At 33.0% G+C, this 19,924-nt stretch overlaps 1 protein-coding gene across 1 annotated transcript in view; it reads right to left on the bottom strand.

Annotated features, from left to right (window-relative positions):
* Positions 1 to 19,924, bottom strand: part of LOC129219096 (ryanodine receptor-like) — a 295,024-nt gene that overhangs the window by 127,888 nt on the left and 147,212 nt on the right. The window contains 9 exon segments of the mRNA XM_054853416.1: positions 1,044 to 1,122; positions 1,897 to 2,060; positions 3,530 to 3,670; positions 5,598 to 5,688; positions 9,697 to 9,917; positions 11,683 to 11,843; positions 12,912 to 13,298; positions 14,389 to 14,628; positions 14,951 to 15,080. Coding sequence (XP_054709391.1) covers positions 1,044 to 1,122; positions 1,897 to 2,060; positions 3,530 to 3,670; positions 5,598 to 5,688; positions 9,697 to 9,917; positions 11,683 to 11,843; positions 12,912 to 13,298; positions 14,389 to 14,628; positions 14,951 to 15,080 — 1,614 coding nt within the window.

Below are 19,924 nucleotides of genomic sequence, written 5' to 3'. Positions count from 1 at the left end.
AATATGGCGGAAATCTGACAGTTTATATATTGGTAACAACATTAATACATTATTCAGATATTCACCCTATTCATTTGTGAAGTACTGTTTTATTTCCGTACGTTTTGCTGTTGTTGTCGTGTGTCATTTAGGCTAATTTGAGGTGCACTGCTTCACTTTTCCAACTGTACCATAATTCGGTGTGAAGTCCGACTTCCACAGTACACACATGCCATAAGGAACCGTTTATAGGGTAGGCAACCATTTACAGCACAACAACACATTCATATATAGAAAAGATTACGAAGAGAGAAAGTACAATCCATGCCCGAACCGGGATACAAACTCGGGACCTGCCCATCGCATTCAGACTTCTCTGACCACTAGACAAGGCAGGCGTTCAGTACATTTAGCAATTGTATCATTTGCAGTTCTTTTAATTGAGTGCTCTGAAGTTTTAGAAATATGAAAAAAAAAGGAAAAAACACTTCACGCATAAATGGCAATTTCTCTTTTCGTTATTAGTTGGCTGTAAATCTAACATTTTAAGACAAAAAATGGGTCCAGACAGCCGAGTGGTGAAAGCACTTGTTTTGTTAGCCGAAGGTTTTGGGTTCAATTCCCACGGATGCCCTAGCGTTCTTTACTCTCTCTTGTGATTTTAATCTTTCTTGTGTTCTCCTCTGCATAAATAAAAGAGATGTACTGCATGTTGTGTTGTTAGAAGTTCACCCTCCTTGTGAGGTAATGGCACTCCTCTCTTCCCCACAGCTGTGGGAAACGACAACAACAACAACAGCGAGACAAAATTAGTACATTTAAGACTGCATTATAGTACTACAGATCGGCCGCAGATAAAAGTTATAGAATTCAATTAACTGACAATCAACTAACTAATTTTCTACAACACAGTTTTATAGTTGATGGAATGGGTGTTAGCTAATAAAATTGAGTGTCATTAAGTGTGTAATTTCTATAACTCACTATTTCATTTGTAATTGCTTCAGTATGAAAAAAAGCAAAATTACAACGTAATACGTTCAGTATAAAAATATTAATCTTACCTTCCGACTTGCCCATGCGTCATGGTAGTGCTCAGCGAATCTAACAATCACATTTGGAAGGTCTGGTGCCAACTGAACACTATGAGATAAGAAACAAAAAAAGAGAAAAAAATTCCAGTAAATTTTTCATTAATGTAATAAAAATTTAATTTCAAAATAAAAATATTATATTGCATAGTATACAGCAAAAAAAGAGCATATAAGTATTTGCATTTAAAAAAAAGAGAGATTGTCTATGAAGATCTTATTTAAAAAACTTGAGTCTCCATAAACAGGCTTGCACGGAAAACTTTTAGGCATCATTATCGGAATTCTAGTTTTTCTGCTGCTGCGATGACATATCTGTTTAAAGCTGGTTTCTGACACAGTGCAAAAGAGACAAAAATTACCCTGTTCTGCAATTGCGCACTGATTGAAATACAGTGGACTCTATCTAAACACTCCCTAAGTGAACACCCTAATATTCTAAACACGTTTGGACCGTACCGGTGAATATACATGAATTATCCAGTTTATAAAATAAAGAACACTCACATGATCTGAACACTCTTGTTCGGTCTCAAGAGGGTTCAAAATAGAAAGAATCTACTGCGCTCCATCTTAGCACATTACACTACAAGGTCCCCCGTAGACTTCACAATGGCACAGAATAAGCAGGTTTGAAACCTGAGGCTTAAACCAGCATTAAAGCAAATATGAGCCATGACCTAAGCAAACAGCTACAGTTGCGATATTATCGCTTGAGCTACAAATTAAAACTGAAGTTCATTTTATCATACGAAACTATTTTGTGTTATGAAACCATGGTTGAACATTGATGAAAAAAATAAGAATGATGTAACAAAACACTCACGCATTTGTATTAATAGGTTCAGGCATGTAAGGTCCGTCAGTTGGTCCAGATTGTTTGTACCATTCATCGTCTCCACTTTGTGTCAAAGAGTAATCAGGTGGTAGAGCACAAGCAATTGCAGTTAGGCACGGTAGGGATTTGTTGAATAATTCAGGATCATATTCCTGCAGAGAAAAAAACAATATTAATTGATTAAGTTTTAAAGTTTTATTCTAATTATATAGTCTGGAGAGGCATAAAGATAAGAAAATAATTGAATATTTTTATGCATTGATATTTTACACACAAACTTTTAAGGAATTCAAAAACAATTATTATATCTGAATTGAGCTAAATATGTTGGGAATCGAATGTTATTGCTGAAAAAAACTTCATATTAATTGTACCTCTATATATTGAAGATTTACATTTTCCAAGAAATAGAAAAGTGAAAAATTAGTGTTAAGAAATAAATCATTAAAAGTTAGTTTTGCGTAACATATTGCTTGTTGGTACCCGTTAAAAGAGTAAGAAAATATGAGGAATGAGAAACGGCTAATTTGGGAGTTAAATCATAGTACAAACAAGATCAAATACAAACGAGAATTCAACTCTAGAGCTACTGTTAGTAATAAATCTGAGGTGCTTCTTTGAAAGTCTGTTGGTGGGGATGCCTAGAGAAAGGTTTTAGTGCTCGAACGCACGTTGGAGATTTAGGCTACCTCAGTACGCCATGAATGAGAAAGCGTCTGTTGCGAAATGCATCATTGTAAAATTTCTTGCAAAACAGGGCACATAAAACCTTCTAAAATTTTGAGACAGTTCTATGCATTCTTTGAAAGAAACATTTTCGCACACTCGAGTACTATATGAGTGGGCTAAAACATTGCGCCAGGAGGAGACACTGTAGGAAACGAACCTGATGAAAGGAGGCCACGTAAAACATCACTGCAGCCAACATTGATGCCATTCATGACATTATTGAAGAAGGACAGTTTATGCAGGCTATTACTGCCGCCATTTGAATGCAATATAAGTTGCATAACGCAACAAGTGACGCCGGAAATCAAATCGTTACGTCATTCTTCTCTATGAAAATGCAAGGCCGCATACTGCCACTTTAACGTCCGGAAAAGTTTGAGGATTGCAGGAACCCCATCAGGTTCATCAGACATCTCTGGAACCCCCCCCCCCTCGGGACACTCTAGCTTTATGGACCTGCAACTACCATTTATTTGGCACACTCAAACAAGACCTAGAAGGACAACGGTTTTATGATGATACAAGTGTTGAAGAATTTGAGCGCAGCTGGCTCAGCTCACATCTCTCTTTTTTCTGTCACGATGGTAACAGTAACTTGTCAACCGTGTGGAGAAAATGTGCATCACTATGTAGAAAAAGATCTCTTAACTATATATTTTTTTGGCTCATGCAATGAATTAAAAAAAAAACTTGTTCACATTTGATCTGCCCTTGTTTTTACTTTTATCTTCATGTTTTTCATAATCAATTTTATCCACGCTTTCAGTTTTTGTTAACTGTTTTCGGATACCATTCAAAATCTTAAATTAAATTAATTCTGAAATCAATCGTTCAAAATTTGAAATTAATATAAAATTCCTCTTTTTTGCAAAGAGAAAAGGGAAGCACATACCATTTTTGCGAGAGAATCAAAGATGTTTGTGAAGAGTATCATGGTCAATCTCTTTTCCTCTTCAGATGAAGCACCATAAGCACCTTGTCCTCCAGGAGCACCATAATACTTTCCACAACGTTCAAAATGCAATGTCAACAGCTGAAGTAAAAAATTAAAAAAAAATCCTTTATACATCAGCTAGTGACAGAATAACAACATTTCTACTTAGCGACTGCAAGAATTATTCGAGAAGGAAAAAAAAAATTGCAATCAATAAATAGAATTGCTTGTCCATCAAATCATATTTCTGCATCTTCAATACTTTAAGGATTCGTAACCCGAAATCCATACTTGATAAATGGGTTGTGAGACAAAAATATTTTAATTAAAATTGTCGATGGACAATTTTAATTAAAATATATAATTATTTTTTATGTCCTGAGTGCAACTTTTATATTACAGGAAATTTAAACTAAAATTATACCAAATGAAAAGAATTTTAGCTATTGATCATTCACAGAAATATTTCAAGTTTCGACACTACACATAAATTAGTTAAATTTAAAAATCTGTACTCTATTAAAATACAGAATGTCTCAATTCATTTGTTTCTCTGAAAATATCAAAGCCGTTATAACATTTTAATTAACAATACATGGCAAATATCAGCTTCACTGTCAAGTAATTAGTAAAATATTAGGTTGTCCCAAAAGTTCGTAAACATTTGCTAAAAATGGAATTTTTAGCATTTTGGAAATTTTTTGTTGTTCTCGTTATTATTTGGCAAGTAAAATTTCAATTTTTTGAAAGTGTTTACGAACTTTTGCGACACCCCCCTAGTACACTGTGGTCTGCATTTTAAAATTTACTTTTTTACCTAAAACTAGATTATTAGTTTTTTTCTATTCTGATGAAGAGTCAGAATATTTCCGATACTTTTCAAATTTATGAGAAAAAGCTCATAATTAAAAAAAAAACGCTATCTGATTTTTTTCACTTGAACCTAAATCACCCAGTTAATGTATTTTCATACTTCTGGTGTAGAGCTTTCTTAATTGTGTTCGAATTCATTGCTTAGCAGCGCATGATTCTAATACATTTTTATTAAAAAGTTAATGATTAGTGTGGCCTCTCTTAAATGAGTGAATTTTACTCAAGTCATTACTGGAAATTGTCCAAGGAAAATTATTTCCTGAGGAAATGAACATTTCGGAAAATAATTTCGATTTCATCATTAGGAAATCATTTACTCATTAAGTAATGATTAATAATCTAATTTTAACTCATGTATTATAAAATTATCTTCCAATCAATTTCCGCAGTTTTTTGTTTCGAAAACTGAGCTGAACAACTATCAAAGCTTGAGAATTGCCTCTATCCAACTCATCGAACATCTCTGGGGACTGATGATATGAAAATGAATATTGCTGTTTGCTAAAAAACAGGGGATGAACTGAAAATTGATTATAGAAGGAATGCCGTTATTAAATTGTAGTAAAACTCAATGTAATGATGATTTCTTCTTTTTGCTGAAAAACGTAACATGTAGATATAAAAACTATCTATTAGATACATCAAAAGAATATGTCATAACATTTCCCGTTTAAAACTAGTACGTAGGTTAGTATAACGCAAAATCATAGAAAATAGCTAAATTTTGAAAAACAATATTTTTTTTGTCATTGCCCTGCACCTACTGCGTTTTTTTTTTTTTTTTTTTTTTTTTTCAAATCAGTTTCATTCAAGGAATCTTACACTGTTTTAGTTTTGTGAAACTAAAAGAGTTATCGGTTTGAAACGCTACGCAACAAAGAGGAGAAAATTTCCCCCGTTACATTTTCATGCTACGTTTTACTGCAAAAAATTTAAAAAAAAAGAAAAGAAGAAGCAATAAAGGAAAATAAATATAGCTAATCCAACTAGGAAAAAAATAACCAATTCTAAATTAAACTATTTACTGATAAAAGTGCTTCTTCATTAACTTAAAAACTTTAGCAACTTTAAAAATACAAAATATTTTACAAAATATCTCCCATTTTTTTCCATTGACTGTGTTCTTAAACAATCACGTTTTAAAACCACATACCCTTAATGCAACAGTAGTATATTCAGTGAGTACAGAGACATCAACTGTTAGCTTTCTGAGCAAACGAACCAACATACTCGGCTGCATTTCACTGAAAGGAAAATAAGAAGTTTTTTACTGGTTTCATACATATGTTTTAACTTTAAATATTGCAATAAAACTTACGCTTTCGCTTATTGCATCATACAGTGTATTAACATGTTTTATTGTTACGAGTATGTGAGTCTTAAAAGTAGAACAGAAAACTTATACAGTTCATCACAGAAAGAGAATAACCAGAATAACGTATTATCAATACTTAAAAAAATACTGAACTGCCATTTTCCGAAAATCTTAAGTTGATGTCCTCTTCACTATTTTAGGAAGGAAAATAATTCAGGCCCTATGAGAGGCCATGTCGACCTAGTCAGAAACTAGGGGCCAGGTCCTTGGGGGTGGGGAGGTGACCCTAACCAACAAAAAAAGAAAAAAATGGAAGAAAGGAAAGGAAGGAAAGAAAAAGAAAGAAATAAAGAGGGGGGGGGGAATCTCCGTATAAGCAAAAACGTAAAGATAAAGTAAAATTTACTCTTTTGGTATTTGCAGTTGTGGCACTTAAAATAGAGTTAACTGTTTAATAGTAAGCAGTTGTGATTTTTGTTCTTTTTTTGGGGGGGAGGGGGGGTGGCAACAAAACTGACAAGGGGCCCGCTATGTCTCTCCCTGGGTATATGTTTTTCAAAATAAATAGAGGTAGAAGAATCACAGATGTTCAAAATTTACGTTTAAGAACGGTTCCTCTGAGCACAAAAGATAAATACGAAACTAATGAGAGCATATCGAAAAAACCCTTCATACCAGTAAAAAAATCAACTTACGATCATTTGGAAACATTCGCAATAGACAAATGCTTCCAAATTAATCAGTTAACTACTGGAGGTGATCAAGTTTCCGAGAGCTTCAATCGATAAATTTAATTAAGGAGATGTGATCTAAATTGACTAGTTCAGAGAGAGTGAGATTCCCACAAATAGTTTGATTAATGAGATCGTCCATGTGCTCCTGCATGTGCTATAAATAAACTTCAACTAATGATGCATTTATTATAAGGTTAATTTTGTTTTAATATTTTTCTTCTCTTCGCGAACGCGTCGTAAAAGTCAGTTCGATACTCAAATGAAAATTAATGACTACGTTGATGTGATAAATTGGTAAAAAATAACTTGTCTGGGATATTTCGAATAATAGTGCTGAAATATGAAATTTTGGGTTCAAGTTTATAAAGTCATTTTAGTTTAAATCTAAAATTAAGCAAAATTTATAACCCTGCATAGTTTTAATAGGAAAAATATTAATAGAAAAATATTATTTGTAAGCTTATTAATGCATTTCATCTTGTAATTTTTGCACGAAACATTCCTCTGAATGTCTAACTACAGTACCCTGGACTTGCTCAAACGAACTTTATAAAGTTGGAATCTTAGTTAGTATTTTCGTTTTAAGTTCAACTCGTGATGAGTTTATGTGCCATGAAAAAAGTAATGAATACTTAATATAACAACACAAAGTACAATAGACCAAGCCCTAAGCCTTCCAGTCTAAGTCAGAGTCTGACTCTTCCACAGAAGCGCCAAGTCTATCCAATGTGTAAACATTTTAACGTTTAATTGAGTGATTTTGATTTTTTTTTTTTTTTTTTGAAATTTGTAGTGTTCATTATAATAATTATCTTCGACATTTAATTGCTCACAATATATAAAACATTTATTTTTACGTAGTTGGTTCAGAGGGTTTCGCAAGCACATAGCGGATTTTGAATTTTTTCGTGACAAAATCTATTTTAAATCTAGCGATATTACGGGACCGATTCGCTAAATTAAAACTGCTCCTGAATCAATGAAAAAGTTAAAAGGTACAACGAAAAATCTATATAACTACATTGCTCAAAACAACTAAAGGATATTCTAAGTCTTTGTACAAAAAAAAAGGTATTAGCAAACATTTTTTCGCATAGAATCGAAGAAGGGAGTTGCAAATGCAATTTTTTCTTAATTTCAAACATCGCAGTATGCAAATTTTGAGTTTGACGTCGAAGACGACGTTTTAGCGTCGGCGAATGAGACTTCGCTCTAAACTTATTGTAAGGCAAAGCAGAAAAGAATGATCGACATTCAGTAAGCGCATTGTTTCGATGAGTGCGATGCTTCAACGAACTCATTTAACGGAATCAAGCTTCTAAAGTGGTTGACAACTAGAGGGGAGCCAAACACAAGCCAAGGCAGCAGAAGCTATTGAAGTTTTGCAAAGTGGGATTTCTAGGATATGGAAACGTTTTTTAGAGACTGAAAATGCTGGCCGAAGATCAGGGCAAGGTTGCAGACGATCAATAACGCTCAATGAAGACCGTTATTTAGCTTTAACGGCATGGAGGCACCGAAGTAAGAATGCCACTCCACTACAACGACATCTTCGCTCGGGTACTGGCACCACAATTTTGACATAAACTGTCTAAAATTGCCTTCACGCTGTAGGTCTGTATGCTCGTCGACCAATGGTGTGTGTCACATTAGCTGCGAGACAGCGTCGGTCTACAGAGGGTAACAGAGCATGTGAATTGGAGAAGAAATTACTTTAGCAATATTCTTTTCTCTGACGAGTCCCGTTCTTGTCTTTATACAGATAATGGCGTATTTTCATCTGGAGAGAACGTGGCACTAGAAACAATCCAGCGCTCGTGCCAGAAAGTGTGAAATTTGGTGGTGCTGGTGCGATGGTGCATGCTGGCATCTCTATTGATGGGCGTACCGATCTGCATGTCATTCCGAACGGAACTCTGACCGGTCGTCAAAGTAGGGATGAAATCCTCAGACCTATTGTAATCCCTTGCCTTGCAGCAATTGCAGGTGACTTCATGTTAATGAACGGCAATTGCAGACCACATCATTCTAACTTGAAGAATGATTTTCTTTTGGAGGAAGGAATCGTACGAATAAAATGGCCAGTGTTTTCTCGAAATATGAACCCAATAGAACATGTTTGGCACATTCTAGGCAACAAGTTTCCGGACGCCTACCACTTCCACAAACTGTCCAAGAACTGGAAAGAGCTCTTCAGGAGGAGTGGGGCAGAATACCCCAGCCCCTCATCAAAAGCCTCCTTGATTCCATGTCTCAGAGGTGTTTTAAACTACTGGCCGGGGGGGGAGGGATTTTCTTTTAAGGAGACCCCAATTTTTTCTCGCTTTTTCTCATACGCACAAAGTGCGTTTTTTCCCTTTTGTACCCAAAAGTTTTTAAACAATTATTTTTTCTGCCATAGAAATGTAATTTTTGTCTCACATAGTTTACCAGGTATGTCGATAATGTATCAATCATCTAAAAAGTTCTCCACGTTCAAAATTAACCCAAAACCTCAATACGTATCCTTTAATTGTTTTTAGCAGTGTATTAAGAGAATCAGTAACTACCAGAGACTTAGTCTCCATTTTGTAGATTCGATAACTTTAGTGGTTTCCATTTGGGTAGTAAAAGAGAAATGATAAAACTTCCGTGGACCAAATGGCACAAGACGTTATCCAATCTGCGTATTTCCTAAATCGGACTCGACATACGGCGAAAGTAGGTGAGAAACATAATGTAAGCAACGTAAAATGCCATTATAAATCTAAACAAGCTGTTTCTTTCTTGATTTTTAATTCAAGCGTTTGTTAGTCCTTGTCAATTTTGGCGAGAAACATAAGACTAAGAAACACTAATTGATATTGTAGTTCTGAACAAGCTGTCTTTAAGTTTTACATTCAAAAGTTTGTTAGTCTCTGTCAATTTTGTGTCAGAATTCCCTTACTGATATATGTACATTCAGAGGCATATCGTCAGATATTAAGCGTAACGAATATCCTACGTGATTTCTCATTTCAAGTGAAGATACATTATATCCTTTAAAAATACTTCAATAGTTTCTTTTAATGAAATTTTTCTGAACCCATTTTTTCCTCTTAAATAAAGCAGGATAATAAAAGCAAAAATTTCAGAAGTGTACGCACGACCAACTGCAAGAACCAAATCATTTCCTAATGTCGCTGAATTGAAGGAATCGGAATTAAAATTTAAAATATACTTACTGTGTTAAAGCTACAAGGAAATCCGAAACACCTTCTCTTTGACCTTTTGTTAGGATTTTAACCTTAGATAGTCTATAAATTGTATGAAGAGTTGCATCCAGTAAGCTCGCGTAGTTATCAGCATCTCCAAAGTAATGGCAGTATTTTATCAAAATAGGCAAGACAGAATTTCCAATGTAACGATTTAGAGCTAGAGCCATTTCACTTTCAGAGCCATCAAACTGAAATAAAAAGCATGAAAAATTAAACTTTTTTTTTTAAATTAATAACAATTTTATTAATTTTCTATAATAAAATAGCGACCCTATTAATTACCTTTAAGATGTTTTACATAGCAACATTTTACATAGATAAAAGTCTCGAGTCTTATTTTTAGAATAAACAATTTACGCAATAATTCATTGACCTATTCATCGACCTTTAGAGATATTCTTGAATCAATGTTTAATAAGATCACTAAGTGCATCTTTTAACTTAAAGATTTTAAACATGATTTTTCACTTAGTTTTTAATCACATTTATAGTTCTGTTTACATTAAGAACAAACAGAAACCAAAATATCTATTAATTTTTGGTTTGTTTACAGAAAATTACACTGATTATTTAATGAATTTAATCTGATTTCTTGATTTGTTATTTATTTATTTTTTGTAGGCTTTAGTATTTGTGAAAAAGAAAACAAAATCTTGAATCTTCTCAAAAATCTCTAGTTTGGACAATGGTAAAAGTATATCATAAAATACATTTAAGATTGGAAATAAGAAAATAACATTTCTTTTCCAAAAGTATTAAATTCCAACATTAGTACAATATAATAAGACTGAAAGTTACCTGTTGACTCTTTAATTGAATTATCAAAAAAATATTGCGCTGAATTATAAGAACGCAGCATTCTTTCTTGAAAGTTTTAAATCGAATTTTCTCTGAATTTATACTTCACCGCTTAAAGTAGTCGTTATTACAGTGATAAATGATATGTCTGGTTTCCTTAAAGATTTGAGAAGTAATTTATTTCCGATTAGTAGTATATTATGTACAGCGTCAAGTTGATATAATATACTACTTTCGGCCCCGTTTAAACGAATACCGTCGGTTCCAAGAAATGTTATTCGATTAAGCGGGGTATTTGATTAAGCGGGGAAATTTTCTTTACCTATTCTGGTTGACAACTTTTGTCTTTAAACGTAATAATAAATCAATATCTTTGTAATAAAAGTACTTAATGTTTTTGATAAAAGCAGATTAAATAAGCTAAGTAATACTCAAAATAGTATAAATATTAAGTGTATCTATTACAAGTACGAATGAAAATTATAAATATGTAACTTGTATACAACTTGAGAAATTAAATCTTTGTTTTGGATTCCTTGCTCAAGGTATTTTAAGAATACTTTTCTATCTTCTTTTTTCCCTCCTCAATCTACGTGTTTTAAATAATTAATATTTAGCAATTTCTTATCGTCTGCAATGTTTGTATTCCGGTGTTTTATTTAATTACCGACTGTCTGCTGGGAATGGCAAGTATAAAAGAAATTAGCTTTTATGGAATGTGAAAGTTGTTTTTCCATCCCGTTGTTGCCGGAATATACTATTTTATATTTTTACGTCAATAATTATTATCATTTAATCTATTTTTAACGTATTCAAAAATTTTCTCAGCAAAAATATTTGCGAAAGCTGATCACTAGTATTCGATGACTATCCGGGGAAATTATTCGATTAAGCAGGGATCTCTAACATAGTGCCTATGGAGAAATATTCGGTTCCAGGAGGTTTTATTCGTATAAGCGGGGTATTCGTTTATCTCTTACCCTATTAAGAGGGGCTGACAGTATATGGACCATATAAAAAACTTCGCACAATTCAAAAAAAAAAAAAAAAAAAAAGGTGGTAGCATGAAAATTATGATGATTATAGGATGCGCAGTTTCTCTAAGCAACATAAATAAAATATTTATATTCACTTAAAATGTTTCTAATGGTATACCCGCTCAAGCATTGTTGCTGCTCGAAGATCTGGCAAGAAAGCGTCTTCTAACAATCTGAAAAACGTTTCTTGACTTTCAATACCATACACTCGCTCCAAGAACAGAACGATGGATTGCTTGTGATTTGGTTGCAGTCCGACTGGCATGTCGCTGTCACCTTCTAAATTGTTTCAAACACAAAAAAAAAAAAAACATAAGTACAGCAGTTTTGATTTTGTTTATGAATATAAAATAATTTTAATAATGCATTATATCATCGCTAAAAAGACGAATGGACGTATCTCAAAAAAAAAGAAAAAAAAATGAGTTATGACCGCCACAGAAATGTCCAAAGTCGATTTTATAATGTTACCAATGGGCGTATCTGTACAATAAATAGTAAAAAAAGTTGCAGTCCCTCACACTGGTGGCGGTTCCCACACGATGTAGTAAACTGGAAATCTTGAAATCGGTTTTCTGCAAAATGCTTAAAAGTGAGATACGTCCATTCGTCTTTTTAGCAACGATATGTTCCATTAATCCCTATTAATAAAATATAGGTTCATTAATAAGACAATGCAGCTGTATTGAAGTATTTCCACGAAAATCTTCTATGACAGACTTCTACTATAATGACAAAAAGTTTTTTTTAAAATAATAAATTAAATGGGATCATATGAAATAATAAATTTCTGTTTGGATAGCAAAGAGTGAGCACTTTTCATTGTTAAAAGAGAAAAAACGGTCCAAGTAAGAATTATTGAAAAAAAGGAAGGGTTCGAAAACTTAAAAACTACGTTGATTAATCTAAGTTGTCAATTAAAAGTAAATATATTATTAATTACTGGAAAATTCATCTCAATTATTTATTCTATTTATTGTCAATTAAAAGTAAATATATTATTAATTACTGGAAAATTCATTTCATTTATTTATTCTACTTTTCTGTAATTAATTTGTATTTTGAAAGGCTTTTGTACTTTATCAGAAAACATGCCATAGCACTTCCAGAGAGTGGATGCCTCGTTTTTCGCTAAATATTTTATCTGAAGTTAAGACAATATTCTCATTTGAGAAAGAAAAACTTGAATCTGCTTTATGAAAGGAGATAAGAATGTATTTTCACGGTATAATTACGAAATGAATAAGTAAGTGAAATAAAGGATAATTAAAAAAGAAAAACGTAAAGTCACCCTGATTATGATTGTATGTATAGCTCATCAATTTAATGAATTAAAATATTAAATACCTTGTGGTGTTAAAAGATTGTACCGCAAACTGAGAACTCCTTCTAAATCTTTCATAGGTACTAAAGACCGAAGGATGGATCGAGCTCGAATGCAGTCATTCTTTCCTTGAGCAATTGCTGAAGCTTCTGGTGCACAACGACCTAAAAGGTCTACAAGAACGCAATAAAAGTTCAAGATTGCACATCCCATATCAATATAATCTTCATCTTCCTCTGTTGCTGCTCCACTAGCCAGTTTTTCAGCAGAAATCTTTTCAGACATTTTGATAGCTTCTTTGATGGCTGCAAGAAGTCCTGGACCTTCACCACGGAGAGCAGGTCCCAAACATTCAGGACGACGAATCAGCAAGCGAATAACTAAATTGGCATTCTCTTCCACGCTTTCTCCTATTATTTAGGGAAGAAAACCTAATTAGAGATTTTTTTGTTACGGTGCTCAGGTTAATGTAGTTAATTCACAAAACCAACAGTTACCAAGCTTTTAATACAGTTAGTGCGTCATAAAATGTTTACTTTTTTATTAAGCCGAAACATTAAATAAGTTTCAGAAATCATTGAGAGGCAAAATTTAATGATTAGATTTTAAGACAACTAAAACTGTTTAATTTTCCCTTGTGTAATAAATCCGGAACTTTATCAGTAAAAATAGCAAAATATTTTGCTTTATTCATTTAAACACGAACTGCGTTTTGAGCAACAAAATAAATAACGAACTGTTTCTGAAATATCCAGAATGCTCTCTGTCTCTCTCTGAGTAACTGGAAATTTTTATGTATGCTTTCCTCATATATTTAATTACACTGACTTATCAGTTTGAACAATACACCACTATCATAAGTATAGAGAAACCCGGGGTGGAACAGGATTAAATGTTGAATTTTAAATTTACATGGTCATACAAGATCATTTAAAACACGAATCAAGTTGTAATCGATTGTTTATTATGTTTACTTCAATATCTTACAAGAAAAAAATACAACTCGTCAAGGAAAATGTTTTTAAATATTCATACAAAAAAAAAAAAAAAAAAAAAAAAACAGCAATTTCTCGTTCTGCCCCGGATAGCAAAGTAGAACGAGATCGGCCAATTATACAATGATAACGGTAGAAAAAGGTAAATTTTTATTAAATTGGTAATTTAAGATTGTTCACAATGTTCACATATGCTGCTTCATAATCATCGCTGTCCAAACCCGAACAATAGTTGTTTATTGCTATAACAAATTATGTCTAGTATGCAAAGAGTACATGTGACTCGATTACTAAAAAAAAAGGGTTAATACTCCAATATTAACTCAAGATTAAGAAGAAAACACTCCAATTTCCACTTAACTTTCAAAGTCAAGTGACACAACCTAAGTGTTACCATTTAAACTTTCAATAACGTAATTGCAAAACTTTATAAATATCGTTACTTTCAATGACACATATCTTTTTTAATAATTTTTTTTTATTCCTAGAAACAAAACGTACTCACCGTTGACCCACACACAAAATCTCAAGAAATCAAGATAACGTTCTCCCTCCACTGGATCCCAACCTACATCAGGATATCCTCTATCCAGCAATTCTTGATTGGATTGCAAACCACATCTCGAAAGATAAATAGCTATCTTTTCCAAATAATGTTCTCTAAGAGCCAAGGCAAGTTCACTGTTTTCCATTAGTGATGAATAAGCCACATCGAGAGGCGTTGAGCCTCGAAGAGATGGACGCGCTATTAAGAAAAGAAGCCAATAATGATTTTAAAATTAAAAAAAATAATACATTTTAAATTTAAACAGGCGTTAACCACAGAAAATTTTCAAAATTTACAGTAACAAGTTTTTAATATCAATAACTACAACGTCGAACATTAAAAATGATTTTGAGAAGCAGATAAAAAGATAATGCTAAAATATAATGCTCAGTATTTCCGATTCAGAGTTACTGCTCATGCAATATCATTATCCATTTAGATCTTTCATTCCGAGGGACAATTAAAAAAAATAGCTTCTTAAACTTTTTACTAGATCACATGGTAAGAATCTATCACTTACAAAGGAGGATGTTGCTGTTCTCCAGAAGAAAACCCAAGTGTTCAAACATGGCTTTTTGATTTTGCCTTCCTGTGCGACAGAAAAAGCATAAGAATCGACAGCAGGCAACAACCATCTCGTGAGATGTATTCTGAAAAACATAATAACATTTTATCAAAAAAAAGAAAAACTGTTCAAAAAATTTAATCATTCACAACAAAAGTGATTAAAATTGCATTTTTAAATTTTCCAATTGTAATTGAGAAAGCCGTAATAGCTCAGTTGGTAGAGTGCTTATTTTAACCCGATGGTCCCGGATTTAGGTTCCTGTTCAGATAATTTTTAAATGCTCCAGTTTTTTAATTGAAACTTGAAAAGTTCCACTTACTATCGCTGATTTACACTCCTCCCATTAAGACCACATTTAAAGCTACAAGTAGGGTAGGTGAGGGTAAAGCCCCGCGATTTTCAGTTTTTATACCACCACGGTCAATGAAGGACATATTTTCCCATTTTTTTCAAATTAGAGTCATTGCGTGGGTTATTACCTATAATCCTTCCAAATTTTAGCTATGTCTGATTAGTAATAATTGAGAAAATTACAATTTAGTGGGAAAACAAAATTGCGGGGTTTTGCCCCACAAAATGGGATAAAACCCCGCAATGCGGATCTTTACCCCACTCAAGATGAATGTGAATAAAAAGGGTGACTGCTTGATAAAAATACTTGAAAAACCTCCTTGAATCATTGGTTTATTGTTATTCAGCAGTACCAAACTTAAATATCTGATACGTTTAATCTTTTTTTCTTTTTTTTAAACTTTGTCACAAAAATATTTTCTTCTCCGCCAAAGGAGGATTAATTACCCGGGAAAAAATGACAGCCGCATTATAAAAAATAATTTAAATGCCTGAAGCTATAATTTAATTGAATATCTAGTACCCAGTGTTTTAAGTTAACAGTACACTAGGTTGAGTTTTCTAAAAATGTTATTTCGTCGTGGATGGAATCGTGTCCTGCTGAGGTTATGACAATTTATTTATAACGTCTTCATTTCCAATGACTCTTCCTGTGTCTCAGTACATTTGTAGGCTTCTAGGTGTTTTATGTAAAAAAAAAAAAAAAACCCTCTACATAACCTCCTCCTTCTTGTCATATTGAAGTTAGCTTGGCCACATTGTGCAGGGATAAGCTTCGAGTTATTCTCTACAGTTTCACTCGAAATTATAGGGAAATTTGTTTCTTCTTCAAAGTCCCAAGCTTTTGTTCCATTTTTCAGAGATGTCTTCAATCGATATTTTTGAACCTAACTTTAATGTCTACCATACAGAATGAAGAGATTCCTGCAATTAAGTTACGTGTTTCATTAAGCTCGACATGTATCATCGTTCTGAATTGTTTTTCTTCTGAAGGTACTAGAACAAAAAATTAAACGTACGTAAACGTTCAAAAAAAAAAAAAAAAAAAGAGAGAAGAAATTATTACATTAATGAAAGCACATTTGAATTGAAATGAATGTAAGATTTTACCTAACAAATCTTATCCAAATTAAAACCTCATGAGTAAATGTCCACCAACAATTAATTTTTTAAGATGAATAAGCTGTACAAAACACATGCTAAACAAAGATACTAATAATATTTCAAAAAAGAGACAATTTTAAGCCGAGTGGAGAGAATCCTTGACCTTTTGGAGATGCGGGGTTTTACCCCAAAACAACTGCTGGGATTTTCCCCATTTTGTCACTCTCTAAAAAACGCCCCATGTTGCTTTTAAGCAGCCATTAGAATAACTGTTTTCACGCGAAGGTGAAGCTTTAATGTACCTGTATTAACATGTAATTCATTGATTCTTCTTTTCAAATTCTACATTTTACAATGTTCAAATAATGTATTAGAAAAGTTAGATCAAAGTAGTAAAAAACAGACTTATCCCCCTTTATCGTCTCTGGAGTGCCTAGTCAGGACAAAATTTCATTGATCAATAGGTTTCCATAGGACAAACCCACCACCTAGAGGTAAATTTCTTACTCCAAGGTGATCAAGTTAAAATGACGGTGCGGGTTTTTACCCCACGCGGGGCTTTACCTCCACCTACCCTAATAAGAAGTTTTTTGTACCATTTATCTATATGACTTCCTAGTTAAAGATTATGACTTGGTATCAATTTTCTTCAGAATTGTGTGCTTTACATTTAGTGTACGTAGAAGTTTAACAATTAAAATCAAGTTTTTGATCTTGAACACCGTTAACCTCTCAGGGAAGATGTACATTATAATTAACTAATTTTAAGCGAAAGTGTTGGAAGATAATTCAACTCTCAAAACATATTTTCTGCAATCCAATTGCCCCAAAAATTAGCTTTTATACCATTTCTCAATAATGTATTTTTGAGGGAACACCATTACCTCCCTAGAGAGAGATAAAGAAACAACTCATATTTTGGTTATTTTTTGAAGAATTACACTTAAAAAAATAATAACTCGATGAATTCGTTCGGTTCAATTGCTCACCAAGAATTTTTAATCATTTTTGATTCCTCGATTTCATCAATGTTATCAGGAAGGGTGAGAAAATTTCCAAGGTTCGACTATAACTTCGCAATTTCCTTCCAGGAATATAATAGGGGTAACATCTACACAGTATCTAACTTATAACACCATACACAACGAAAATAATTTTTCTAAAGAGAGTTCTAAAAAAAAATCTTACTTTATTAAAAAACAAAAGAAAAAATACTTGATTGATCAAGTTTTATCGAGCTAAGTTTTATTTACTTAAAATACACCAATCAGCTCAGTTATTCCATCCGAGGACTGCAGTTTCGTGCTTTTTAGCACTCATCAGCCAAGAATAGGAATCACATGAGCTGGAGGCGAAAAACCTCTTAAGGGAGCCAAGAGAGCCAAACAAACTGGTAGCTAATGTAGAATTAGCACCCCAGATGAGTGACCGCAGCAATGGTGCGGTTCAACTCAAAGATTGATGGCAAAGCATGGTATTTTGTAGTAAGTTACCGCCCTTTTAGGGCGGTAGGGGAGCTAGGGGCTTGATGTAACGGGGGTAAGTAGTAACAGTGCTTTTTCACTAAGAATTTGAACTTTATTAACCTATTTTTTTTGACTCATTATTACTGTTATAATGTACCACGTCACGTCATCACCGCCAGTGTCCCGCCAGGCGACGCAGTGAGTGGGTGTGTGCGAGCCCTCCGTTATTGGCAGGTAACGTATTTTTTGACCTTCGTACATTTTTGGTTAGCTTTATTATTTTTGACTAAATAGAGCTTTCAATATTTTATTTCGTATTAACATTTATCTATGTATGATGTATTATCATAGTTTTCAAGGTTACAAAGTTGTTTGAATAGTTAACACGCTAAATATGAAAAACTATGATTTGGGGTTAATTGTAACAAAATCTCGGGGTATGTTGTAACATGTTACAACTTGCCCCATATTGCTGTATGTTATTTGTAATGTAATAAGGGATTTAAAGCTTCCGGTGTTTGGCCTTTAAATGTAGATATTTTCCAAGACAGTGACTTTGCGCCCTCTTTTGTCACTGATCGTCCAGAACCCACTGAACAATCAGAGAATTCTCTAAATGTGATTGAAAATTTATTGTTGAATCTCGAAATTGCAAACGAACCAACACCGAGTTGCTCTGGTCTAAACAAATTTTACCCATCGAAAATTAGACCATTACTAAATGCACCATCATGGAAAACAAATATAAATAACAGGCGTAAAAGGAAGTCCACTGTTTTGACAGACAAATCTGAAAAAGAAGCTTTGAGAATGGAATATGAAGAAAAGATGAAAAGAAAGCAGAAAAAAGATGATAAAGAAAAAGTAAAGTTAAAAAGCAAAGGTAAAAAATCTGCAAACAATAAAGATGGACTAGAAAGAGTAAAGAAAAGGGTTTTAAATTCGGAATCTGAACCTGAAGAGTGGTATTGTGTAGTTTGCAGCGAAGGGTACCGTAATTCAAAAGGTGATTGGGTTGAATGTATTGTATGTAAGATGTGGACACATGTAGGATGTGTCGGAGGAGATACTATTTTTTTGGTTTGTATTAACTGTAACTCAGATGAAGACTAAATTCATTGATTAAGAGACTTATGAACAGACTGATTATTATAAGATGTAAGAACTAAGAGATAGGAGGTTTATAATTTAAGTTACTGTGACTTCGAAGTGCCTAGTTTGTATATAAGTACCTATGGTAGAATTTTAATACAAAAAAGGATTAATAGTTTAAAACTAAAATATTTAAGTTGTTGATTACCTAAAAAAATATGTATTTCAGTTAATTATTTAATAGTAGATGCATTTGACAGAAGTATCTTATTATTTTCGTTAAATACCTAATTATTTGTTGAAAACAAAGCAAAATGTTAAGAGAATATATGATTAATGGTGTAAAATTCATGTTTTTTATTGTTGTTACTATATGCCTCAATAGATGTTACAACAAACCCCAAGTACGGGGTAAGTTGTAACACTTCCCTTTTTTTAGAATTTTTTTTTGAAAGAGATGCCTATAGATGTGATGTTTTTTCAATTAGACTCAATAGAAGAATAGTCAGAGTAGCAATCAAAATTTATTTAGTGATAATTTAACCAATACATCTCAAGATATGATACCATTTGTAAAAATTGTTACAACAAGCCCCTCGCTCCCATACAAAATACCATGACCTTACTACAAAATACCATTACTACAAAATACCATGCCCGGATTCCTATTCCGGGCCTATGAGTGCTAAAAAGCACGAAACTGCAGTCCTCGGATGGAATAACTGAGCTGGTTGGTGTATTTTAAGTATTTCTGCCTTAGCCCTGGCTTAGGGCGATAACTTACTACAAAATAAGTTTTATTTCTTATTAGTATTTAACAGGGACTTTTCAGAACATTAATTATTCTACTAAGATAAATTGAAACCTTTGGCTGCAGAAAAAGTTCTAAGAATTTACGCAGCATTAAAAGAAT

The sequence above is a fragment of the Uloborus diversus genome, chromosome 3 (genome assembly GCF_026930045.1).
Source record: "Uloborus diversus isolate 005 chromosome 3, Udiv.v.3.1, whole genome shotgun sequence".
NCBI classification, from domain to species: domain Eukaryota; kingdom Metazoa; phylum Arthropoda; class Arachnida; order Araneae; family Uloboridae; genus Uloborus; species Uloborus diversus.
Note: the sequence above shows the minus strand (reverse complement) of the source record. Positions and strands in the feature narration are given on the sequence as shown.